The sequence below is a fragment of the Hibiscus syriacus genome, unplaced genomic scaffold (genome assembly GCF_006381635.1).
Source record: "Hibiscus syriacus cultivar Baekdansim isolate YM2019G1 unplaced genomic scaffold, ASM638163v2 tig00000715_pilon, whole genome shotgun sequence".
Taxonomy (NCBI): domain Eukaryota; kingdom Viridiplantae; phylum Streptophyta; class Magnoliopsida; order Malvales; family Malvaceae; genus Hibiscus; species Hibiscus syriacus.
In genome coordinates, this window is record NW_024061811.1 from 288,460 (window position 1) to 315,120 (window position 26,661).

Genomic DNA, 26,661 nt, shown 5'->3' on the forward strand with positions numbered 1-26,661 from the left:
TACCCGCGACTGTTGAGAAGGGAAAGCAGATGGAGATTCTGATGCCAAAACCGCCACCGCCACCGATATAATTACGATTGTATCGATCATAATTGCAGGAATTTTGTTGGTGTTGCTTGGCTTGGCTTCTCTGCTTAAGTATTACTGTCAGTGCTGTTGTATACGCTGCCCGTGTTTCTCTTTCCGAAACTGTCCTGTTTTGGAATTCCATTTCAGTAAGTACATATATACATATATATTACACACGCACGTACATGAATGCATTTGCCTGGGTTATTATTGTTGTGAATCGTTCATCTATTCAATTTATTGTAATTTCAATCTGAGCGTGTTCATTTGTTCACCCTTTGGTGTAGGAATCCCAATAGTTAGTTGTTGTTTGTGAATTTGCTAAGAAAGTTGTTGAAATGGATTTTTATTTCTTTTCCTCCGCGACTGCCACTGGTAATTTCGTTTCCAAGGATAGTAGAGAAGACTGATTACATGATAGTGGTTATCTGCTTTGTTGCCCGAGTCTCAACGCTACTGTATCTCAAGCATTGATTTTGCAGTTAATTGTTGATTTCTTGTAATAAGCCATATTTTCCTTGTATGTAATTAAATTTCAAATAATCCATTCTTCCAGAAAGAGCACAAAATATAACAGTATAGATATAAGTATTACTGAATGAGCAGAAGATATGGGTTGTGTTCATAAATTCAATCTTCACTAGATAGTTTAGATGCATCTGGGTGTAACTGTGCGTGAGTAGAGGATGAAGAAAACAGAAAAGTAAAATTTAAGTAGTTGTACCATAAATATTGATAATTCATTCATTTTACTCCTACTGTGATTTTTGTTGATAAAATGACATTCTTTTGAATTCATATCCTATTTTCATAACTTTTAGTGGCTTCAAGCTTTTGTTTAACTGCCCACCTATGAGTGCACATGCTAGTGTTTGTTCATCGAATTGTGTGCTGTAGTACATTCTGATCATTCTTTTTCTTCCCCAGAAATCCGTGAACTTCATTATATTGGCTTCATTTTGCTCCTTGTCTGATGGGGTGGGGAAATATTTATAGAAGACGTGTGAGAGTATTCACAATGGCTTTGATAATCTACTTGGATTATAAGGTAAATTTCTTGATTCTCACTTCTATTATGAGTTAATGCTTGGACAAAATAATTCACCTACATTCTCCTTTGTCTGAAGGCTGTGCAACGAAGAGAGAAATGGACTAGCAAATCAAAAAGAGCTGCTTTATGGGAAAAGGCTCACGAGCGCAATGCTAAGCGTGTTCTCAGTTTGATAATAAAGTTGGAAGGCTTATGGGTGAAACTTGGGCAATATTTATCCACACGTGCTGATGTGCTTCCTGAAGCATATATATCCCTTCTCAAGCAATTACAGGATTCTCTTCCTCCTCGTCCCTTAAAAGAGGTAATCGTTCTATATTTTGATGCTCAGAGATCAACTTATTACCCAATGTTATCACTTTGATTATGAACAAAGAAAATGAGATTTAGTAGTTTAGAAAATCTCCTCCATTGCCTATCTGCTCAACTGATGTGGTTTTGAGGTTGTTATCATCACGTTATCTCACTTTGTAATTTATGTATCAAAGTCGTACAAACTGATGATTAGTAATACCATGGTTTGCCAACACAATGTATGGAAGCTGTCCTGTACTCCTGCTTAATTGGATTTTAGTCACCATGTGCAGTGTAATGACCGGATGTTATTGGCAGGTTGTTTTCAGTGTGCGTATATGCCATCGTGACTGGATATATAACTAGGTTTCCTAGTGCTTTTGCCACATTCATCCATTTTCCATTTTGTTTAAGTAAAGGCCATGTTTGTAAATTATTTAAAGAAATCATTATGCAACTGTCAGCAAAATTTTATTTCTGAAATTTAATTTACGTCAAATTGGGAGTATTTTTAATTCATAAAAGACATTAACCCCTTTGGTTCAGAGAAGGATAAAGACTGATATGGTTTCCTGCAGACCAGAATATTGGCAAATATTTTTTTTTTGGGATTTAATTTTAAGATTTTGATCTAGAATTCCATAAAAAACCCATACAAGAGGTAGCTTGGTGCATAGGTGTTCTCCAAAGGCTTCAATAAATGAATTTTAAGAAAATCCTACTAAGATGTGGATAGAGTCGCAGAGGAGTAACTTTCAATTGATTCTATACATTTCTATGCATAGGTCGTTCTCAAAGGCTTCAATAAATGAATTGTAAGAAAATCCTACTAAGATGTGGATAAAGTCGCAGAGGAGTAGCTTTCAATTGATTCTATACATATCTATTGTTTGGTGGAGAGTTTATATATGATTGTTTATGTTCGTCTTCCTATCAGTCCTTCCACATGCATTTATTGACTGGATACTTTTTTATAATTTTCTATTTGCACAGGTTTGTCAGACTATAAAAAAGGAGTTTGGCAAGACCATGGACGACCTCTTTGCTGATTTTGTGGAAGAACCTTTGGCAACAGCATCAGTAAGGAGGACTGTACTTATTTTGCTCTTCAAAGGGAAATGAAATTAATTTCCTTTACACTCTTATTGACAAACGAGGACATCTTTTATTCCATGCAGATTGCACAAGTCCATCGAGCAAAATTAATCAATGGACAAGAGGTGGTGGTTAAAGTTCAGCATGAGGGCATCAGAGCAATCATATTGGAGGTTTTTATGCTTTGGCATTTTAGACGATGGTGTGTGAAGTAGAGTTGTTGTCGTTATATGATTGTTAGGCATGCTTTTGTCTTTTAGGACTTAAAGAATGCAAAGTCAATTGTAGAGTGGATAGCTTGGGCGGAACCACAATATGACTTCAATCCAATGATAGATGAATGGTGCAAAGAATCCCCAAAAGAGCTTGATTTCAATCATGAAGCTGGTATGCACCATTTAACATGGTTTATTCTATATCTGATTTATTTAGTTGGGAAAAAGATGAATCTTCTCTTCTATTTAGTTGGGAAAAAGTGGTAATGCCGGTTGTACTGGTGATGGCTGCTTTGATATTGTGTTCCGTGACAGTAGGGAACAGTGATGTTCGACTTTAAAATGTCATTGGGAATTGCGCAGTAGGTAGCAATTGGTGCATGAACTGGAAAATGAAATTGTGGCAATAATGCTGGTCATGGTTGAAAACCAGTGACAAATGGAAGTTTCTTGGCATCAGCATAATAGTAATGGTTGCTGGTGGCTGGTTGGCGTTGTGGAGATCTAAATGTATTGTTCGACCGTGTAGTGGTCAGGCATCCAACCTACTGGGATCATGGGAATGGATCAACTCATTAAGTTATATGCTAATACTGGATTTGGGCCATTAACGTACCAAGGTCAAAAAGAGAAAGATGGACAAGTCTGGTTTTTTGAATTGTCTGCTTTCCCATAATTCTTTCTTCTTTCAAGTCATGCGAATATATTCTTGGAAAAATTTCAATTTATTACTTTCTTTCTTTCTTTCTTTCTTCCTTTCATTTTTGTTGTTGCATTCGTCTTTGTAGAGAATACTAGAATCGTGTCTAGAAATCTTGGGTGCAAAATGTTTCCCGGTGAGAGCTACTCTTCCAACCGTGTGAACGTTTTGATTCCAGATGTTATTCAGGTATATTCTGACCTAACCTTTGAATGTGAATACTGTTCTTGAATGTTCCAGAGTGTTTGTGATCCGATATAGTTATGAACTGCTAGAATTTCTGTCATCTGAACATCAGAAAATATTATGCTTCTGGTATCATGATTTGCTTGTAAATTAAAGAGAGGTAGCACTGGAGTATGAAGATCTAGAAGTGGAAATAAATTTTTTTTTGTGACCATGTGGAATTAATGTGTAAGATCAATACATATGAAAATCCCTCTAAACTAATGACTCCTTAAATTGTTACCTCTTTGAGGGTCAAAGAAACACCTAGATAATTTGAAAAACTGGAAAAGCAAAACTTACAACTAGAAGTGCTACATTAACTTCATATAACCAAAATAAAAATGAACTAATGTCAGATATACGTATGGAGGTGTTTGTTTATATTAAACAAATCATGAGGCTTTCAAATCTGTGTTTTTAATTTTTTTTATAGGAAAATCTGTGTTTTTAATGATTTCTTTTAAAACAAGAATGGTATTCGTACCCTCGTTTATCTTTGAATGTACTTCTCTTTATAATACCCGGTTCTTCTTGGAATGTGGCGGAGAAATTAATAGTGTGTGAAAATTCTAGCTTTGCTTGGTGAAATCTCCACGTGAGGAAGAATTTGCCTACTTGAGGCTTTACCATTTATCTGATTAGCATGCAAAGATTATTCCTTCGTTGTGGGTATATGTTTTCATTTCTGCTCATAAACGCTTACTCTGATCATGTTGGCTTTAATGACAGTCAACCAAAAATGTCCTCATCTTAGAGTACATGGATGGAATTCGTCTGAATGACTCTGCATCTTTGGAAGCTTTTGGTGTTGACAAACAAAAGATTGTTGAAGAAATAACTCGTGCATATGCCCACCAAATATATGTTGATGGGTTTTTTAATGGTGATCCCCATCCTGGTATCACTTTCTCTCTTGCCTTGCCAACTATGCTGATGGATTTTTAATGGCTATCTACATCCTGGTTCTATTGTGTTGTTTAGAATCTATTTATCTATCACGAGTCTATGTATCTATATATTTATCTATCACGAGTCTATGTATCTATATATTTATCTATCCATCCATGTATCCTCTGTGGTTTAATCTCTGTTAAAATTATTCACGTGGTTTATTTCTGATCCTCATGATTCTACTTGTGATTTCCCCCCTTTTAATGTAATATTTCTTGTTAACTTATTTGCAGGAAATTTCCTTGTGAGCAAGGAAGCTCCTCATCGTCCAATTTTACTTGATTTCGGACTTACAAAAAAACTATCAAGCTCTATTAAGCAAGCACTAGCAAAGATGTTTTTGGCTTCTTCCGAGGTTTGTGTCTATTTGTTATATGTATATTTTTGTAATTTGTTTTCTATAGCTCTTGGTTATCTGAAATTTAGATCATTATGGAGATGACTGATGGCTCAATATTTTTCCTTGAGCTGTAATTTACCTTATTTTGTCTTCCTTTGATTTAGCATTAAATAGTCATCTAATTCCTGTTATACCACTATTCATTTAACCTTTCTCTTCTTTGGACTTCAAATGTGAGGATTATGTTCTCATCCTAATTCATATATATCATTTTTTACTGGTCTCAACAACTCTAGACCTTCAAATATAATTTAGTTCTCCATATTCATCTTTGCAAGGTGAATATTTATGTCAGATATCATTCACTGTTATATTTTGACGTTTCTATTATTCTAGTCTCAATTATGAAATAATACATCACTTTTTGTCGCAGGGTGACCATGTGGCTCTTTTGTCTGCCATGTCAGAAATGGGCCTCAGGTTGCGCCTAGATATGCCTGAGCAGGTTATGGAGATAACGAATGTATTCTTCCGTAGTTCTACACCAGCGAATGAAGCTCAGGTAGGTATCCACTACTTGCCTCTAAAATTGTTTGTTTACTTCTTCAAGATCATCTCATGCTAATTCTTTTTGCATGAAGCAAAATTTGAAATCCTTGAACGAGCAAAGAGAAAAAAACATGAAGGCTATACAGGAAAAGATGCAGCTCAACCCTAAAGAAGTTAAACGCTTCAACCCGGTAAGTTTATTTCTTCGGTTTCTTTTGGTACTAGCGCTGTAAGTACATTACATCTACTGCTATTTTTCCTTTGGCATTTTCATTAACTATTTAATCCATCATTAACTAACTATGATTTATTTTTAGGTTGATGCGTTTCCGGGTGATATTGTAATCTTTGCACGGGTTTTAAATCTTCTGAGAGGTCTGTAATTGAAATTCCTACATTCACCTTGTATTAAATGATTGTGCACTTCGATAGCTTATCGCTTATTTTACTTTAATTTAGGGCTTTCATCCACTATGAATGTCCGGATAGTATATTTAGACATCATGAGACCATTTGCTGAATCCGTTCTTCAAGGGTGAGTCTATCTTAAGATTACAAGGTCAAGTTTATGAAAAAAATCTCATATTGAGTGTGATTACATTGTCAGAAACATTAATAGAGGACCATCGACAAATGTACAGTGGATCTACAACACACCAGTACATTCTGATGTAGAAGCCAAGCTGAGACAGCTCTTAGTTGAGTTGGGAAATACTGATAAAATACTTGGGATTCAGGTCTGCAGCACTATCTGTTATTAGACTGTGGTTTGATGATCTGACAATCCTTTGTTTTTCATTTTCTTAATATTTTATCTGACTTCCTTCATTACATCACTGCTGTAATTAATATTCAAGCTTGATGCCTGGCCTATAATTATATGCCTTTACTCCACTAACGCATCTGTGGAACTTCACTCTTCTTTTTCCACTCTTTCTCCTTATGTAGTGATTTTTTCAATCCAGTCCTTTGTGTCTTGAAATAGCTTCAATAACTGAGACTGCAACCCCCTAGTACTTCAATATCATGCAGTGTAGTAGGACCATATTCATCTTCATAAGTATATCTAGAGGACTTAAACGTGCTGTATTCTATGGTCCCAAAATATGTTGTTATATCTAATGTATAGGTTTAATCCTACTGCACTGTGCATATTTTCCTGGGAATGCATTTGGGATTAAGTTGTTTTCTTAGTGTATTTATGCTATTTTTGCAAATATGAACTTGAGATTAAATATGTTTATAATTTTGAAGGGATATAATAAAATGAATTTCATATTCACAATTTCTTATAGGTCTTTCCTATTCATCCCTAAATAGGCATTTAATAAATCAATGACTTTGCAATAATCATGAAGTTCATAATTACACATGCTTTATCACACAATTTATACTAAATTTTAAATCCAAATTCCTTCTTTTAAATCCTAGTTACCAAATGCAATCTTAAGAGTGATTTTGGTATTTTAACTGCTAATCTACTACCGTATTGGTCAGGCTTTAGTTTAAAAGTATATTTAACTTCTGCTAATTCTGATAATATTTTCAATTTTTATCTCAAGGTATGTGCATACAAAGATGGGGAGGTTATCATTGACACTGCTGCTGGAGTGCTTGGAAGATATGATCCTCGCCCAGTTCAGCCTGATACGCTTTTTTCTGTCTTTTCTGCGACAAAGGGTATAGCTGCAGGAATGTTACACTGGCTGGTAGACAACGGGTAAAATTTTATGTTAAAAATGTCTTTGGATGCACTATCCTGTAAAATCCAGAAGTTAGAATGCCTGCAAAAAATGTCACATGCAGGAATAAGTGGTTTAAATTGCAAATAATATGCAACTTCTTCCATAGAAGATATCTGTTAAAAAATAAATCAAGTTACGGAATTCTTTTATAGTCTCTAACTAATGATACCTTGTCTTGCAGAAAACTCAAACTTGAAGAAAATGTTGCAAATATTTGGCCAGAATTTAGAAGAAATGGAAAGGAGCACATAAAGGTTATAATTATGTGCATAAAAGCCTATTAATTTGGATAAACATTATTTAGAATAAGTATTTCAATATACACTAATTCCTTGAGTTTTTCCCTTTCAGGTTCATCATATACTTAACCATACATCTGGTTTGCATAATGCATTGGCTAACCTTAGAGCAGAAAATCCTTTACTAATGACTGAGTGGGATGAATGTTTGAAACGGATGGAAGAATCTGTACCTGAGACTGAAACAGGGAAGCAGCAGTTGTATCATTATCTTTCTTTTGGCTGGCTATGTGGTGGAATAATCGAGGTATTTTCTCATGCTTACTCATTGAATTACGTCACTGTACCTTTCCCATATACTTGATTGAGCATTAAGATTTTAACCATATTCCTAGAATGAGCATTTCATTTAATTCCATTATGATACATATTTGGGAAGATGAAAAGGTTAATCTTTCGATATTGTTGGGGATGAATGGAGCTATATTGCTCCGACTTCATTTTTCTTAGGAGTATTCTTGTCTAGCACACATATCTGGATATATATCTTGAGATATGACCCTCCAAGGACCCCAAAATTCGTGAAAAGACCCTGTACACTAACACAGAATCAAAACCAAGAGACCCACCACCTCTAACCCTGGGTTCTGTGATTGTAAGTTCCTTCTTCCCCTTAGGATGAGTCTACTCCGTACAAAAAGTACCCTTTTCTTTCATCTCCAAGCTTCATTGCTAACACAATATTGCTCTAAACAAACCTGAGAAAAAGTTGAACATGCCGTTACATACCTGTATTTGGTATTCACACTAGAGTCCGAGTAATATAAGAGATTTTAGGACTAATGGAGTTGGTAATCGTGACGAATCATTATTCACACCTAAGCTTTCAATCAAGTCGAATCATAGTATTGTTTGAATTCAAATGGAGCTATTCCATCCCTTGGAGGAAAGCTCAAAACTTTTAATAAATATTTTTCCTGTGAAGTTTGACTAACTTGGAGATGCTAAATTCTTTTGGAAACTTTGATAGTAGGAGGTGCGTTTTCTCATAACTCTCTTGCTTGAATTTGTTTTAGGACGTTTGTTTTATTTGATCTATTTTTTCTCGCCAAGCTTTTAAAAAAAACGTCTTTCCAGCAACACATTTCATGCTTCCTACTTGATTACTCATTCTTATCATTATAACATTCTTTTTCCTTACATTCCGACTGACTTGAAATTGTAGGATAGCTGGCTCACTCATATAACCTGGTTTTAATTTATTTACTTGGGTGAAACAGCATGCATCCGGGAAGAAATTCCAGGAGATTCTTGAAGAAGCTTTCATTCATCCTCTCAAAATTGAAGGCGAGCTATATGTTGGAATTCCTCCTGGTAATTTAATCTCCCGTCTTTGTCTTCTTGATTCATTATGTAGAAATGGCTCCATATTCATTGCTTGTGCAGGTTCTCTTCATCTTTCTCAAATTAGTATGTGATGCCTTCTTTATGTTCTAACATCCAGGTGTGGAATCTCGACTTGCTACACTGACGCTAGATACGGATGATTTGAAGAAGCTGTCAGAAATGCAGAATCGACCAGAGCTGCCATCGACTTTCCAACTGAACAACATTGGTGAATTTGCAGAATACTTGCCTGCTATATTTAATATGCTCAACATCCGTCGTGCTATCATACCTGCTGCTAATGGACATTGCTCAGCCCGTGCACTTGCACGTTACTATGCAGCCTTGGCTGATGGTGGTATGGTACCACCACCACATTCTTCTATTTCAAATTCTCCACTTGGAAGCCATCCCCAAATCCCCAAATTTCCTTCGAAAAAGATCCATGAAAAGCAAAAGGTTAAGGTAGAAGAAAGTAATGATAGTAAGCAAAGCAGTTATGCCAGGATTGAGGAGGACAATGATGACGAAGATGATGTAGAGAAGTATAGCAGAAGTAGCAGGGGTACAAGTGAGGGCATTGCAAAAAGAGAGAGGGGTGGAGGTTCTGAAAGCAAGAAGAGCAAGATATTTTCAAATCCAAAGGTTCATGAGGCATTCATGGGAGTAGGTGAATATGGGAATTTGTGTTTGGGCGATGGGACATTTGGACTAGGATTTAGGAGGTTTAAATCCAAAGATGGGGATGGGTCATATACTGGGTTTGGGCACTCGGGAATGGGGGGATCTACAGGTTTTTGTGATGTAAGGAACCGGTTTGCTATGGCTGTGACTCTGAACAAAATGTCATTTGGGGGTGTCACTTCAAAGATTGTAGAGCTAGTTTGTTCGGAGCTGAATGTGCCGGTGCCGGAGGGGTTATCGGGCTCTCATGATGTTAGCAGACCACTGATTAATTAATTTTAGTGGTGCTGCTACCTGTATTCTGTTTTCGTCTTCTTATCACTATCACTTTTTTATCCATACACATCATGTAATATCTGTATACGAATTTATTTATGAACAAAAACAGGAAATGGATGGACGATTGTATGTAATTTTTGTATTTCTTACGTTACATACACTAAATGAAAATTTCATATATTTGTATGCATATTAAAGTTGTATTTTTTCTATAATTAATTTAGAGTCGAATGAAAAGGGTTTAACCAGTCTCTCCAATCTTCTTTTTCAATATTTCAAACTATTTATGGAAGTTATTTATGTGCTTACAAAAAGCATGTGTGATTCTTGCTAAATAAGCTTTATCCACTTGGTGTATATATATATATATATATTCTATCAGTTAAATCATAATTTAAAATAATTCAATAAGATTTTAGATCAAACCTCAAATTTTTCATCATCTTTCGTCTTCCTCTACACCAAGTTGTTGTATAGGATGAGAAATTTGAGATTTGACCCAAAACTTTATTGAGCTATTTAAAACTATAGTTGATATAATATATAAATTTTAAGGACTAAAATTATTATTATATTAGGAAACATCATTATCTTCATTAAATTTTTAACGATTAGTAATTAAAATAGAAAAGAAATCGTAATATTACTTGCCATTTTTGCAGAAAAAATAGCATGGTGACCAAAATTATAGAAATACAATAGTTTGATGACTAATGTTGTAGTTTAACCATGTTATACTTTCTTGTCAAGCTTTTATATGAGATGATGTATTTTTTACCCAATATAAAACTATTTTACTTTTATATAGATTTAAGAACGTTTGATAAGTGAAAATAAATGACATATATTATTAGTAAACAAAGAAAAGGTATTTACTAAAAAATCAAAAAGTCAATCTCAATAATCTATTTTTACTCATACAACTGTACTTAAAATTTTATAAAATTAAAGAGTTTTATCTTATATAATAGGATCTTATCCCATAATATATATATTTTGCTCTTCTTGCAGTAGGCATTCAATGAATTCATTAAAGTAAGCATGTCCATCAGTTGTCCAAATTCCCTACTCTGTCTTGATAATAAATTTCAGGTATGCATTTTATATATCCCCTCTGAGTCCGCTCTCTTAATCACTTGCCCTGCTCAAGTTTTTGCTGTTTTTCTGCAATTTTCCTAGATTTGACGAGGAAGGAGTGGACTCATTCGGTGCATTCGGACAAGTATCCCATAATGCTCACCAAGTTCATGATGATGAAGAGGGAGTATTTATTCAAGTAGTATTGCAAAGTGGCCCCAATGCGCGAGATGAGGAGGATTGTTGATGAGATGCGAAATTGTGAGGGTATTCTGATGAACTTCGTGGTGGTGGAGGAGACGAAGGCAGGACCTCTCATGGTGGGGGCGGAAAAGGCCTGGGACTGGGACTGGGACTGGGTACACCTGGGAAATGAAGTTGGTGATGCCTATGGCGTATGAGATGTGGGGTTGAGCAGTAGGAGCGCGGAGCACTACAAGGGGAGAGGGGAATGCATAACGGAGTTCTATCTAGGGATGGACATGAGACCGAATTGATTAAGTCAGGTTTTTTTTATAAAAAAAATTAGGTTCAGGTTAGGTCGGGTTAGATTTTTTTTAAAGGCGTTGTTCGGGTCGGGTCGGTTTCAGATTTGGGATAAAAATGCCCAACCCGATCTGAGAAAAAAATATTTTACTTTATATATTTAAGAATAATTATAATAATACCCCTTTATATATTATTATTTTTAATTAAATCACTGTTTTTATTAAATAAAAATAAAATAATTATAATAATATCCCTTTATATATTATTTTTTCAATTAAATCACTGTTTTAATTGAATAAAAATAAGATTTTTTATTATTTCGAGTAGATCAGGTCGGGTGAAAGATATAAAATTTTCGAGTCACGTCGGGTTGGCAGAAACCCGATCTATGCCCATCCCTAGTTCTATCAGTTAGCTGGTTCCTTCTGTCGAAGAGAGCAAGGCCTTAAGAAAGGCTCCAAGTTGGTGCCTTGTGACCATTGAACTGAAATTCATCGTTTGTTTGTGCTAACTTTGCACATAAAATGAACATCATTATGATAATACAGAAAAAATTGTCTGCAATGCCATACATGCTGCGATATTATTCAGTCTAGGCAAATAGCAAAACAAACAGATAACTAACATCGATCGACGACAATCGAGTGTCCTAGATTGTTAAGAAACTATATTATATCGTTTCCTCAATTTTCAGAACCTTGCTGATAGAAAGATTCGTATGTGGCCACTCTTGGCTTTGATTCAGGCAGCTCTAGTTCTTCCATAAATCCCATGGTCATCTTGGTAAAGCTTTCCTTGTGCAATTGTTTCCATTCCTGTTTAACACATGCAAATATACAATCACAAACAATGAATCCGGTGCACAATATACACACACAGACACAGTTTTAGATCCCATGTTCCTCATCATGATAAAACTTCCTCACTCAATGCCGGTCTCCACTATTCAGCTCTTGTTATTTGCCCTTTAAGGCAATTGCTACACTGGAGTACTTTTTTTTATTTTATTTTTTTAAAAGAAGTTTACAGTTTTCTACAGTAAAATCAAGATGGGTCATCTGATCAATGAAACCGTATCCTTTGAAAAATATAAAACTGACATGATAAAGCAAAAATCCCAAATAGATCAGATCGGGTTAGGTAATGTTGATGATGTTCGATATCATATATGAATGGCAGGAAATGAGTGGTGACTTGCAAAAGTAAAAATGCTGAGGGAAGAAAAAGGGGCACAAAGAAGTACCACGCGATAGGAATTAAACAATTCCAGAAACAAAGTACGCACGATGCAATTTGAGAAATGTAAAGTTAACCCTTTCAGTTAATTAGCATAGCAGAACGGAAGGAACAAAGAAGGATTATGGACCTTTATGTGTTTATTTATTTATTTTTAGTTTCTGAATTTATTGTTAGCCAGAATGTATAGAATTTGAATAATTTGAAATCACAAATCCCAGGCCACCCATCCGTGAAGGTGAAGGCGGGCTAATATACGGCGTTATCGGATATATTATAATATATTTAATGAATTCAGTTTAGCGCTATCGGAAATATTGAGTAATAATAATGTAGTAGGTCTAAATCATGAAGAAATATTAAAAAATTTGGCAACCGGCAAACTTAACTTGTCAGTTTGTGTCGATACAAATGAAAAATATATCTCTCCATAACAATATTACAGGTAAAAATATGACAAAACCGGTCTCGAAATGATAAAACCGATAAAACGATACCGGATATGTTGAAAGTGTCAATAATTTAATATAAGTATCGACACTTTTAGAATTTAAAAGAGAAGAAGTTATAGCGCCTATAAAATATCGATACTTTAAAAAAATGTATTGATTCATAACAATATAACAGGTAAAAATATGACAAAACATATCTTAAAAATGACAAAACCGGTAAAAAATATCGGATATGTTAAAAGTGTCGATAATTAAATATAAGTATATAAATTTTTTGGAATTTAAAAGAAAATAAGTTATAGCGCCTATAAAGTGTCGATACTTTTAAAAAAATATCGATCTATAACAATATAACAGGTAAAAATATGACAAAACCAATCCCAAAATGACAAATCCGGTAAAGCGCTACCAGATATGTTGAAAGTGTCAATAATTTAATATAAGTATCGACACTTTCTGAATTTAAAATAGAAGAAGTTATAGCGCCTAAAAAGTATCAATACTTTATGAAAATGTATCGATCTATAACAATATAACAACTAAAAATATGATAAAGCCGGTTTCAAAATGATAAAACCGATAAAGAACTACCGGATATGTTGAAAGTGTCGATACTTTAATATAAGTATCTACACTTTTGAAATTTAAAAGAGAATAAGTTATAGCGCCTAAAAAGTATCGACACTCTTTAAATTTGTGTCGATATATTTGTTCAGACGAGGTGTACGCATAAACTGTCGATACATTTATAAAAAGTATCGATCCCAATACATTAAAACCGATAATTATTAACAGGTTACAATGTAAACGGTAAAAATATACCGGTTAATTAGCAAATATGTCTACATTATGTATCGACACTCTTTAAATATGTGTCGATACTTTTTTTACAAAATGAAAGCACAAACAGGTGCACGCATAAAGTGTCGATACATTTAAAATTATATCGATCTCAAAAACATCGGAACCGATAATTATAATGTAATAGGTCAATTTACAATGTAACCGGTTGAAATTTACCGGTTTAATGAGAAAATAGGTCAATATAAACGCTATCTATTACATTATATAAGCGCTATCTATTATATTATATAAGCACTATTTATTACATTATATAAACACTATTTATTACATTATATAAGTGTTACCTAATATGTTATTGTACTTGGTAATATTTCTGGTTAAATGCCTATTTTATTATATAAGCGCTACCTATTACATTATATAAGCGCTACATATTACATTACATTATATAAGCGCTACCTAATATGTTATTGTGCTTGATAATATATTTAATAATATTTTTGGTTAAATGATATAACATAACCGGTCTAAATTTTAACCGACCACTTCTTTAATAGCCATTTTTTAACTGTTTTTAGGTGCAGCACAGCCGAAGTACCCCGTGGTGTTGAAACTTGAAATAGTAGCCAAAAAGAAAGTTGAAAATACCTCAAAATCCCATTCTCCGTACAAGCTGGGATCACTTATGTTGCTCCAGACATAGGCGTAAGCTTGTAACTTGTCAGAATTTTCCTGCATAATGGAATAACAGAGCATATAACTTTTAATCATAATATAATTATTACTAATTTCGATTAAGAGAGTGTATTTAATTTGGGAATGCGTATGATGAATGTGTTGGGAATATATTTTAGCACCTTGAAGAATCAATTTTCAATACAAGCCAAGCCAAAAGGAAGGAGAACAGCAGAAACATTAGAAAAGATTGAGAAAGACTGGGTTAGACTGGACTAGTATACTGCTAGAATGAGTAGTAGAGGGCATTAGGACTTAAGTTACCAGCGAAGAGACCTCAACGCTAGTCCTCTGGTACTCAACATCCTCAAATTCATCCAAAATAAGCAATTCAGGATCCGTTAGTCCCAACAACACCTGCCACACCACCGATGCAAGTTAGAAAGACAGAAGGGTAGAGTATTCATTTATAATTTGTATGAATTAATGAATATAGGGATGACGGGACACCCTGCCGGTAACATGACTGTTTTGGACAGGGAGAATTGCCGGATAAACGCGTCCTTTAATGCTAAATCTGTGGCTGCACAAATTGAGAATTGGAAGTAAAATTAAAAGAAAAAGCAGCAGCCGTTGATAATTGAATTGCGTACGGATGAAGCCGATGAGATGAGAAAATATATATATATACAAGTTATTCAGAACAGCAGCGGAGGAAGGGGGGACTCGGTTCAGGAGGACACGGACCACATCATCTGCTAATAGGCTTCCGTATACAAATACGTTGTGCGCTGCCGCCGCCGCCGCTGCTTGGCTCATTTTCCTTCACTTCCGATCCGATTCCGATAGATTATATTAAATCTTTTTATTTATTTAGTACGCGCGTTCCTCTTTCCTCCCTCAATCTCAACCAGCCGACTGCCAATTGGCAAATTGCCAGCGGCGCCAACTTCCTATAACTATATATATCTACAACAGTACAATGAAACCCAAACCCATTCACAACAGCCCAACACTATAAACAGAACTTAGTTAGCCCACAATCTCATGTTTCACCTTCATCTTATCCCGATTATTTGCTCAAATTCAAACATCTCTCTGACATTAAGGGTGCGTTTTGGTTCACGGAATGTAAGATTACCAGTGGGAATAAAAGATTATCTAGGAATAAGATTACTGAGAATGTTGTATTTTGTGTTTGGTTGGTTTAGCAGGAATGTAAGATTACCGTGTTTTGTTAAAGGAATAAAAGATTATTAGAATGTATATTTGAACAAATTGTTCTTATTATATATTTGTTTTTTAACGAGTTGAAAATATTTATATATTTTCTTTAAAATATTTAAATTCATAAATTTTATATAATTTTTTTACAAAATTGAAAATATAAAAAGGTTTAATGAAATGATAAAATTTTATTTTAACCCCTGAACTTCATATAAAATTTTAATTATAGATTTTTTTTTGTAAATCTAAAATAGTTTAAGGATAAATTTGTAATTTAACCTTCGTAGAATTTTTATTATTCAATGATAGAATAAATATATTTTTGAAGAAAAAAAATTAAGGGCATTTTAGTCCAAAACGCTAGTAATCCAACAATACCTAAGGAAATGGAGATAATGACATTCCCGGTAATATATTCAAAAAATCCACTTTTAGTAATGTAAGATTACCAGGAATGACATTTCCGGCCAACCAAACGGGAGAATGTGAATTCCATTCCCATGGGAATCTCACATCCCCCAACCAAACACACCCTAATATGTTGTTTACAAAAAAAAAAAAAACTAGGTATTGAGCATATCAATTTTTTCTTTATTATATTTTAGCCGTGTGTATGCACATTACACGGTAGACGTGAACTAATATTTCAGGTTGAACGAGGGTTAGAATCCAGTCCATTCTATTTTATCTATTAATATTTAACATATTGATTGTCATTATTTAAATGTAAAAACAAACTTGTAAATAATTAACAAACATATATTAGATGACAGTGAACACAAAATAATGGTGGAAAACCAAACCCTTTTATCGGTGGATAGAAATTAGAGCACAAAATGCGTTCCAAGTTTCATGACAGACATCTGCAAGACGCTTAAAATCATGGAAAAATTTATGAAAATTTATCCATCAATAAATTAAATCTTAAAAATAACTGATTTTTATATAAAATTAAAATGAACAAATTGAAACAAAATCTATTTAAACATGAATAATTTTATAAATTTACGTGTACACTTGATAGATATTATATTAATGGTACACGACTTGTATTTAAGAACTATTTTAAGCCGCTTCTCGGATCTATTATAAAGAACTCCAACCCAAAGCAGTCAATTTAACTGTCTTCTGTGACAGTTTAGCTTCCATTTTCCAATGAAATGATTCAGTAATTCTCTATAAATGGTTGAGGTAGAAGCATTTTGATCGGAAATCAAGAATAAAAAAGGTCTATTTTGTCTTAAAGCACTTGACACATACCAATACACTCTGGTCTATAGGGATACACAGGTCTATTTTAATAGAGCGAGGCATCAGCATCGCAACCATTCCATAGAATATCTTTTAGTTCAGCAGTTAAATTGAGGACAGCAGAGGAATCCGTAACATCCAAATGCGTTAATCATTAACAAATATGGTTTTTAGTGCCCTTTAAAACGAAACTGAATCCCACTCAAGCTACACTAACATCGTTCAAAAGGTCTGAAGTGAGAAGAACAAATGTAGTGCCGCAGCTGAAAAGTACCTAAATGGTTAGTTCCCTTGGCATCGGTCAAATGTTCATGGGTTCAGGGCTAGGGGAATTCAGAATATCCAGCAACGAATTCTGTGGCTCCAATTCCTCATGCCACAACTGCAGTTTGTCACCAGGGTAGAAGTTCCTCGTCACTCCTTCCAAATTGATCTGCAACACAACACAAAAAAACGTAAGGCCAGATCCGTACACAGAATTCACATCATACATGCAAGAATAATTTGTTTAGAAGTGCAAAATATCTTACCACCACAGTGCAAACAACACCCCCACTAGCACCATCACGAGCAATGGCAAGGGAAACTGCTTTAACCACTAGTTGCTACAATGGATTTCCATAAAACAATTCATAATGAAGTTAACGGTCAACCAATCAATAAGTACTTTTACAAAATATGAATTAAGCTGTTAAAAGAATTAGAAAACAAAATATGAAATAAGTTTGAATAAAACAAAATGTACCTCAGCTTCATCCTTAGTCATTCCTTCCTTCCATGCCTGATCAAAAAACCCATAAAGGTAACTGGAGCCAGATCCTGCACAAAGAAGGTCAATCCAGATCATAACTATTTTGCCACAGTAGTGCACCACTTGCTAAAGGCACCCCTTATTTTCTTAACCGAACTCCCAATATTTTAGGTTCACTTTAGGAACTAGGTGATGTACAACTTTGAAAAACCAATAACTAGAGGTGAGAAAAAAGGTCAATCTTATTTCATTGGTAATTAGTTAAGTAATTATGGAGAAGACTTTACATATTTTACAACCGACTCCTGATTAAAAGGGATATTAGCCAAAATTCTCAAGGTTATAATGACTGCATTGAACCTTTTCCAGCTCCAATTTCTCAGGCTGAACTAGGAAGGAAAGAGAAAAATCCAGACTTAGCAATACACAGATAAGTAGGTAGGTGAACCTTAGCCAAAAGAAAAAGACCATACAAATGCCAACTATGCATATAATTGCATACATGTAATTTAATGAGAAGGAATGCCAAACCAGGCATCAAGCTTCACTCCCTAATGGAAGGAAAGGATGCTTAAGTTAAAAGATGAGATTATCATACCCCCAATAGCAAAAGGCTGCTCAATCAGTGTTCCACCTAGAGGAATTCCATATATTTTACCACCCTCATACTTATCCCATCCGCCAACAATAAGGCCAGTCTCAAGTATGTTCTACTCAAAATATAATAAAAGTGGGTCAACCACACAGATATGAATTATGGGGAAAAGATGAAAATATCATCATTTGATCCTAAAAGATAAATTATGCATATAATTATGCATATCATTTGATTCAGGGGGTGTCTGAAGGCACATCACCAGATAGAGTTAATACCCCAGACCTTCCAGGAGAGACTCCTTTGTTGACGTGACGGCATTTAGTGCGCAATTGTGTTTTAAAGCTAGGGTTCAAGGTGAAAAAAGGCAGGCCCAAGTAAAAATGGCTCTTGCATTTATGTTTTTTCTTCCAATTTTTTAAAGTAAAAAATTGTAATATCTATATCTATCTATCCATACTATATTACAAAATTAGAAGTCACTACTTAGGGATTCAGCACATGACTAATAGATTTAAATACAAATCATTTACCACTCCACCTAAGGTTATTTGTTGAATAAAATTTTGATAAATATAATTTTATATAAAATGTTTTCTCTCACTCGCAACATGAGCGTGATAAAATCCAGTTCATAAATAAATAAAAGGAGGTGTTATAGTCTATGCAAAGATTTTCCTGAAGCCATGACACCAAATTTTATTAGGTTAAAAAAATCAACAAAGGAAGCTGAAAACTCAAATGTATAATGTTTTGAGAGAATATAGACCAGTTTCCATCCTCGACAAAGTTTTAGAGACAAAATTAAAATGTTGGCAGTTTTAATTCCAAAAAACAAAAAAAATTGTTACTAAGCGTTCTACTGTTTTCATTTTTCTGTTTCTACCCTGTTCTACTTTCTTCTCCTCTTTAGGCACCACAGCTGTTGTCTCTATTCTCATACATATATTTTATATTTTTAATTATAAATGTGTTCCTCATATTACTCATGCGAGAGCTCTTTCTATGAACCTCTAGCAACAAAGGACTCCTAATGCCTAGAGTGCTTGCCCCCTTGACTACATTGGTATCAAGTAGTACATAAAATCTGTATAATAGGGAGGTGATGTATAAACAGGCACTAAATTTACCATGCACACCTTTAAAAAAGGAGGAATAATAAAATGGGAAATGGTTGACAAACAAAAAAGTAGTCAAGTAAAGTTTCTAAATCGTAAGCTCAAACCTTGTTATTGTAGGATAGTAGCCTGACAAGATATGCAGCAACTTTGACAGTTGCAGGTTGCCCTAGCTGAATCCTGTTCATGCAGGGGGGAAAGCTATTAAACAATCACTCATAGTAGAAGTTTGAAAACAATCATAAATAGTAATAAGAAATGTGAAGAAAGAATAATAACCCAAGAATCAATGATGACTTGAACTTAACACAAATAAGCTAAAGCATTGTGTAGACAAATAGTGCAAAGCTAATTAGTACGTAGGAGTATACAAACTGGAAGCAATTGCTAAGTCATTGTGTAGGGATGAGATGAGAACTAGGTTTATGAACTGCAATCAGGTGGAGTAGAATATATGAGCACATTCATGGGTGAACAAAACCTTTAACAAGCTCTTGAAATTTTAGCATGCGAGCGAAGTATTAATACCATAAAGGATGTCGCAAATGTTTCAAATGGGAACAAACTTCAATAGGAAGGCAAAGTAACAAAGTTAATTAAAATTTAAAAAAAAGAGAAAAAAGAAAAGCAAATAATAAGAGAAAGTATAAAAAAGAACTGACGTATGTTGGTGAAGGAAGTAGCGGACATAGTCGGAAACAACCTGAGAATCAGCAGCCTGCAACATGACACTCGTTTTACTCATCATATCTAAAAATATCTAAACGTTCTTTCCCTTTTCCCCGTTGTGGAGGGCAAAAAAATCCTAAACAAAAGTGTAATATATCACGAGGAAATATGAGTTGAAGTAGAAGTAAGAATTACGGATCCAGAGCGGCAAACGTAGACGTTATCAGTGAGTTGTGTAATTTTGTCAGATGCTCGGTTAGCAACATACATCCCTAATCAACCAAATAAAAAAAAGTACATTATTTGGAAATTCAAATTTCTAATAATAAGAGTAAAAGACAAAGGAATAGAATACCAGTGCTGGTACGAGAGTCGGCGCCCAGGACGACACCGCCGTTGTAGGTGACTCCGATGATAGTTGTGCCCATTGAGTGAGGGGCGTTCAAGTGCATATTCAGATCCATTTGGTTCTTATTTTCCTTTGATCGTCTCTTCCCCCAAACCCTAAATTATAATCCAAACTCTGCTTCAAATTGTTTGAAGACCCTTCTTCAACACTATCAAGAGAGAGAGAATAAATACAACTCACCTGACCGGACCGGACCGGACCGAACGGACTTGTTTCTCAAGTTTTTTTTATCTTTCTTTATATTGTTGAACCGGAGTCCGGTTAATTATTTTATAAATAATTATATGAAGAATTTCTAACATAAACAATTTAAAACAATATAAATTTAAGCAAAATTACATGAATTTTTTCGAATTATATTAATTATTACAATTTTATTATATTTTATGTAATACAAAATTACCAAAAATGTTAACTAATTCTATAATGTTTTATATAATATTTAATTACAGGATATATATATATATATATAACTTAATAATATTAAAATAATGATTTTTGAATAGATATTTTAATCATATTCAAATTGCAATGATAAGAAAAATAAAGAAATAATTATTTTATAATTATTATATTTGATTTTATGATAAAGTTTAAAAAATTGTAAGGGTGCGTTTGATTCATGGAATATAAGATTATTATTGGGAATATGATTATCGGAATGTAACATTACCTAACACATTACTGTGAATGTTACATTACTGTGTTTGGTTTGTTAGGCAGTAATGTAATATTACAGTGTTTGGTTGAAGGAATAAAAGATTACTGAAATGTATATTTTACCAAATTGACCTTGTTTTGTATTTTTTAACAAGTGAAATTCTAATTATTTAAATAAAAATTATTTATATAAAAATTCATCGATAATATATTATTTTATTATTTAAATATATCATGTATTATTTTAATTTTAATTAATATTAAATTTTACATCTTCATCAAGTATGAACTTTGAAAGTTTTGAATTGAAATTATGAATTAATTGAAATTTATATGCATGAACGATTGGGAAATTTGTGCGAATTAATCATTCATTGAAACTATGCGAATGGAAAATTTCCGAGTTGTATATTTAAGCTAAATGTATCACTGTAATGGTGTTCCTTCCTGCATATTCAAGATTCCTCGAAAGATGATTTCTACCGAGTCGGACACTTGTTACAGATGATTTCTACGACTCAGACTCTTGTTACAGACGCTATGTAGGCGGCACACTGGATCTAGCTATCGAACTTTCAGCAGCACAACAGGAAACAACATTATTAAAGCACAAGAATGGACATATATCAACCTTTGAAACAGCCCGAAGTTCCACAAGTGTGTCCCTGTTTATTAGTACCTACAAAACAATTTACGGCTAGATAACGTGGCCTAAAAGAAGGGTACCAAAACAATTTACAGAAGTTCCAAGAAATTATTGTTAATTGGAGTAATGTAACAGAATGTGAAAGACCCGATAACATTTTCAGTGGTTTTAGCATTTATGGAAATTATGTATTATCCTCATACCAAAAAAGTACAGGACTAAACGGAAGAATCAACATAAACATGACATACATCAAGGTTAAATCCAAAAAATCATAGTTTCAATACATAGGCATGTGAGTGTGGAAGATTCCATAAATTCTACACCCATGCTTAATTACATTTACTAAGTAAAGAATAATAACTTTTACCATACCTCTTTGGCACGTATAAAAGATCACTGGCCAGCATCAACCCTGATGACGGGAAACGAGGTTGCTAGATCATAGCTGAAATAGAATACATGCAAACACTCAAGAGGTTATATTTTAAAAGATAGCATCATAGGAGAGAGTCGAAATAAGTTCAGAATCACAGACAAGATAGTTGCATCGTACCTTTAGCATGAGGCATCATGAACTGTTTACCCTTTTAGTTCCTGCTGAAAGCAAAAGACAAGCCTGACCTACAGCAACTGTATGTACCTGTGGGGAACCAATATTACCAAGTTAAGAAGGAATTCTGTGAATAAAGAAAAAATTAAATCTCGCTCTTGAGCTGAAGTAACATAAACTCGAGACATCCAGAGAAAATTTTCTTAACAAAATATTGAAAACGAGACAGACTGATATCTTTGAAGAACGAAAATTCACCTCATTTTGTAACTGCATAAGTGAATCATAGATGGCAAAACCCTCCGTCTCCAAGCCAACCTGCATTATAAGAGCTTTAAATTAAGCCAACCTGCATTATAAGAGCTTTAAATTAATGTACGTATAGCAAGCAGAAGCGAACATAATGCATGGCAAGCAGAAAAAGTGCCAGCATGGAAGAAGAAGCTAGTGTTTACAATTCAGATACTATTCGGGTTTATATACAGTTTCATATTTGTAGGTTTACATGCACTTAATCTACACAAAAGACTGAAAATTCAAATTTTAACTCAACTTACTTTTTTTACTTATTAAATGAGAACCAAGGTATGAGTCTAACATCTCCAGAAGCTACGCGATCCATAATGTATTACATCTTAAATTCATTATCAAATTTGAAGGTACCATATGCAAATCTCACCGTTTCACCATCATCACGAGTTGTTCCCGTAGAGTTTATGTAAAGATAGATTGGTTGCTTGGGATCCATCCATTGAAGATACATTAGTTCTGCAACTACATGCTCTGTCACTGCAGGCACAAGCTGAAAGGTAGAAACGATCAAACTGTTTGAACAAGTTACAGTAACAACAAAATAGTATGATATAGGAAATAATACTCTTGGTTTGCTTTCTCGTACTGAGAGATCCATGAATTAGGATCCTAATACATATAGATACAGATTGTCCCTCGGGAACAAGAATTTCCAGGAAATAGTTATCTCAAAACTCTTAACAAGATTGCAAAAACATGAAATTCCAGTTATCCTCAACCAAATTTTGCAATTTTTATAAAAATAATTTCTAATTTGGTAAAGCATATGCAGCAGAAAACATTTACAATTTATAAACCTCACCCACCCACCCACCCTTTTAAATCGGAATTCGGGAATACTCACCGGCATGCCAATGTAAACTATTCTACCGTTAAGAAGCAATGAAGGTAAGTCCGGTGGAGGGCTTTTCGGCCTCTGCGCATTGTATGACAATGATCTTTCCACCTAATTCAGTTTCGATGAATGATTAGTTCGAAAAATTTCAATCAATACAAATTTATCAACTAAAATATATTTAAAAAAACCTAATACTATATCTGAAAACAAGAGCTCAAAAATTTTCCATTCGCATAGTTTCAATGAATGATTAATTCGCACAAATTTTCCATTCGTTATTGCATATAAATTTCAATTAATCCATAATTCTAATTCAAAACTTTCAAAGTTCATGCGAATGAAAATTAACAAAAATAAATAAATCAAAAAGCCAGAGAATAACCAGATTTAGAATGAAGAATGTGGAGACAGAGAGTTCTCGACTTCCACGGACATAAAAGACGATGGCCCATATATTGGCATCCCCTTCAACCATATAAGGAGGAGAACACAAAGGCGAATAAACACCAAAATACTACCCATCGAAGCAGGGGAGCAGCGATGGAAGGCAGACGAAAATCACGCACGGCCGGAATTTCAAAGAATCCCGATAGCCAGAACGAAGTGGGGAGGGCTATTTTAGACAACAGAGACGGGAATAATGAAATATCTAAGGGAGATGAGGGATGGATATTCCCGGGAAAACAGTAAACTAAATCACCGTTGGTGTTATGTTTTACCTGGCACTTGGTAATCTGCCTCCATCTAAACGTGGGTATATTAGGGAAAAAAACATTCCCCAGGAATGAATTATACCATGAACCAAACGGGGCCTAAATCTGATTCATATGGTATTCTCTTAAATGACTTCATCTTTAATAACGTTGCTTGCTCACATGAATTTGTCCTTGCGCGTAGCTCACCTAGGCTCGTCACTTCTATGGTTCTCATACTATTGTGTCTCTCACGCAGCTTATTGTCATGTCGCTCGTCCAATGATAAAAACCATCCTATAGGTGTTGTTTAAACATCAATGTTGTTGTCTCCTTTTCAAGTTCTGGCTCCATAGGTGATACCATTCGTGATCGGGATTATAGACACCCGTTTTTGTCCGGATTTTATTTTTATTTTAAATTATTATTATTATTATTATTATTATTTACTTTTATTATTACTAGTTGTTACATTTTGTAGGCTTGAAAATGGAGCCCAAATTACAACTACAACTGATTCAAGCCCAATAAATAGGCTATAACCCAATACCCCAGCCAACAAAAAAATCCAGTAGCCCAACAGGATCCAACCGGAACCAGCCCAATTCAGCAACCCCTAATCCTCCAGTAACAGCTACTGCTGCCACCGATTGATCTGAACCGTCCGATCACGCGTGTGATCCACGCGCACACTATTTGACTTCTTTGTCGCGTGAGCCGCCACCGACAACTTCCACGCCGCCACCGTAAACAAATCTGGCCGAACAATGATAGAAAATGCTCCAAATCAAGTCAATCAACCACATCAATCTAAAAACCCATTTAAAAATAGCCTAAATCCCACCAAATCCGGGATATTTACTAGGGAAATCATCCCCCTACGCAGATCGTCATATCTACCCAAAAAACACCAAAAAATAACATGCAACCAGATTTTAAAGAGGGGGAGAGAAAGGAAAAATGAGATTCGAACGAAGAGAAGAAAAAATGAGGTTTTCGAGAAAAAAAGAAATCGAGAGAGTTTTTCCCAAAAAAACTGAGAATAATAAGTAAAAAAAGTGAGAGAAATAAAAGAAAGGAAATCGAAAAAAACTTACCTTGTAGATGGATCTAACCTCCAGAGACTTCACCAGAACTAGGCGAGCCCACCACCAAAGGTAAAGCCTCACCTTTTTTTTTTAATCTAGGTTTTTTTATGGAGGGTATGGGTCTCGGTTTTAGGATAGGGGAAGGTCATTTTTTTAGAAATGATAGAGGGGAAGACAAAAGGTTTGATTCGGTTGGGGGTTTCTAGTGTTATCGCCGTTGACGTACGGTAGCTAGGGCGGTTGTGCTTCTCCTCGCGGTGGTGGAATGAAGAAAAGGGGGAGGAGATTTGAGAGAGTTTCTCTCTCTCTCTCCCCCTGGTTTGAATGAAAACAAAATAAATGAGGGAATTATTGGTTGGGATTTTGTTTCTAAGCATTTATATCATCACTGAAACAACGTAGTTTCAGAATGGGTGATGTTGTATTTTTGCATATGAGTTAATACCTATTTCAGTCCTTCTGGTTTTATAATCATCATTTCTGGCCATTAATTGAAATGTTGTATTTTGTTGTTTTGAGCTCTTATGTAACATCCCAAAATCAAGGCTAGTAACTAAAATGAAAGTTTTGAAAACTTTGTGCTTAATTTCAAAACAAGTTAAAAGTTTAGGGATTTAATGGGGAATATTTTGTGAGGAATAGTATAGTAAATATTAAAGGAAGTAAGGGGTAAACTGATCTTTTCAATGAAAAGATTTTATTTTCCCTTTATATAGGATAACAACACGTGGAGAGGGGGATAAATGAAAGAAAGCTTTGGAGTCTTGGTTGGTTTTCTTATTCTTCTCTTCCCGTGGCTTCATTAATAAAGTAAGTTGGTCTCAAGTTAAGGTTTTCTTTCATGTTTAAGCAGGTTTTGATTATTGAGTGATAAGAAAGCTTAAGGGAAAATTTAAAGTGGCTTAAAACTCAATGATGAACAAGTTATAAGAGATTTAGTAAAATGAATTTTTGAGTGAATTATTGAAATAGAAGGAGTCAGGGTTTCAAATCGCAGTCGCGATCACGTTTTCGGTTATTTCGGATTTACCGTGATTGTGGCCGTCGCAAGCGCTATTACGGCCATCGCTGACGCTATTGCGGCTGTCGCGGGTAAATCGAACAGCGACGAAACCGCTATATCGCGATCGCGGATCGTTTTTTAAAACCCTGGAAGGAGTAAATTGATTTTGAAGTTGAATTTGACTTGTCAAGTGTCTAATTAATAAGGTAGAAGTAATATAAGTGAATTAAGAACATATAGAAAATTTAGTAAGATTTTTGGCTCTAAGAATTCTAATGAGATATTGAATGT

The 26,661-nt window shown here is 34.4% G+C and overlaps 3 protein-coding genes and 1 pseudogene across 4 annotated transcripts; 1 reads left to right on the forward strand and 3 right to left on the reverse strand.

Annotated features, from left to right (window-relative positions):
* On the forward strand, positions 1-24,740 carry LOC120210936. Of its 2 annotated transcripts, XM_039209579.1 has the most exons (20): positions 1-215; positions 997-1,117; positions 1,197-1,424; positions 2,408-2,494; positions 2,593-2,682; positions 2,770-2,896; positions 3,513-3,613; positions 4,382-4,550; positions 4,837-4,958; positions 5,377-5,505; positions 5,585-5,683; positions 5,810-5,867; positions 5,952-6,027; positions 6,100-6,229; positions 7,055-7,212; positions 7,419-7,491; positions 7,589-7,783; positions 8,757-8,850; positions 8,981-9,855; positions 24,704-24,740. In XM_039209579.1, exons 2-19 carry the CDS (start codon positions 1,043-1,045, stop codon positions 9,820-9,822), a joined length of 2,853 nt encoding a protein of 950 aa, XP_039065510.1. In that variant the 5' UTR covers positions 1-215; positions 997-1,042; the 3' UTR covers positions 9,823-9,855; positions 24,704-24,740. The 2 variants fall into 2 exon arrangements, with proteins under 2 accessions (XP_039065510.1, XP_039065518.1); XM_039209587.1 differs by lacking the exon at positions 24,704-24,740 and having other exon boundaries at positions 8,981-9,959.
* On the reverse strand, positions 11,996-15,452 carry LOC120210961 (AIG2-like protein D). Its single transcript, XM_039209606.1, has 5 exons — positions 15,250-15,452; positions 15,069-15,141; positions 14,883-14,975; positions 14,532-14,615; positions 11,996-12,206 (listed from the first exon to the last, which is right to left on the reverse strand). Exons 1-5 carry the CDS (start codon positions 15,375-15,377, stop codon positions 12,075-12,077), a joined length of 510 nt encoding a protein of 169 aa, XP_039065537.1. The 5' UTR covers positions 15,378-15,452; the 3' UTR covers positions 11,996-12,074.
* LOC120210951 (proteasome subunit beta type-6-like) lies at positions 17,196-20,718 on the reverse strand. The gene is made up of 8 exons (XM_039209594.1): positions 20,525-20,718; positions 20,365-20,441; positions 20,163-20,218; positions 19,608-19,680; positions 18,386-18,497; positions 17,782-17,855; positions 17,567-17,641; positions 17,196-17,469 (listed from the first exon to the last, which is right to left on the reverse strand). Exons 1-8 carry the CDS (start codon positions 20,631-20,633, stop codon positions 17,338-17,340), a joined length of 708 nt encoding a protein of 235 aa, XP_039065525.1. The 5' UTR covers positions 20,634-20,718; the 3' UTR covers positions 17,196-17,337.
* The window catches only part of LOC120210254, a 16,112-nt pseudogene continuing 11,227 nt past the window's right edge, over positions 21,777-26,661 (reverse strand).

Excerpts from the sequence above, each read along its gene's own strand:
- LOC120210936 (XM_039209579.1), top strand. The coding sequence starts at position 1,043 with ATGGGGTGGGGAAATATTTATAGAAGACGTGTGAGAGTATTCACAATG. Across the intron at positions 1,425-2,407 it reads CTCCTCGTCCCTTAAAAGAG|GTTTGTCAGACTATAAAAAA; the intron begins GTAATCGTTCTA and ends CTATTTGCACAG. Across the intron at positions 4,551-4,836 it reads TAATGGTGATCCCCATCCTG|GAAATTTCCTTGTGAGCAAG; the intron begins GTATCACTTTCT and ends ACTTATTTGCAG.
- LOC120210961 (XM_039209606.1), bottom strand. The coding sequence starts at position 15,377 with ATGAGCCAAGCAGCGGCGGCGGCGGCAGCGCACAACGTATTTGTATAC. Across the intron at positions 15,142-15,249 it reads GCTGCTGTTCTGAATAACTT|CCACAGATTTAGCATTAAAG; the intron begins GTATATATATAT and ends CAATTTGTGCAG. Across the intron at positions 14,616-14,882 it reads GCGTTGAGGTCTCTTCGCTG|GAAAATTCTGACAAGTTACA; the intron begins GTAACTTAAGTC and ends TCCATTATGCAG.
- LOC120210951 (XM_039209594.1), bottom strand. The coding sequence starts at position 20,633 with ATGGATCTGAATATGCACTTGAACGCCCCTCACTCAATGGGCACAACT. Across the intron at positions 20,219-20,364 it reads ACGTTTGCCGCTCTGGATCC|GCTGCTGATTCTCAGGTTGT; the intron begins GTAATTCTTACT and ends GTCATGTTGCAG. Across the intron at positions 18,498-19,607 it reads TACTATCCTACAATAACAAG|AACATACTTGAGACTGGCCT; the intron begins GTTTGAGCTTAC and ends TATTTTGAGTAG.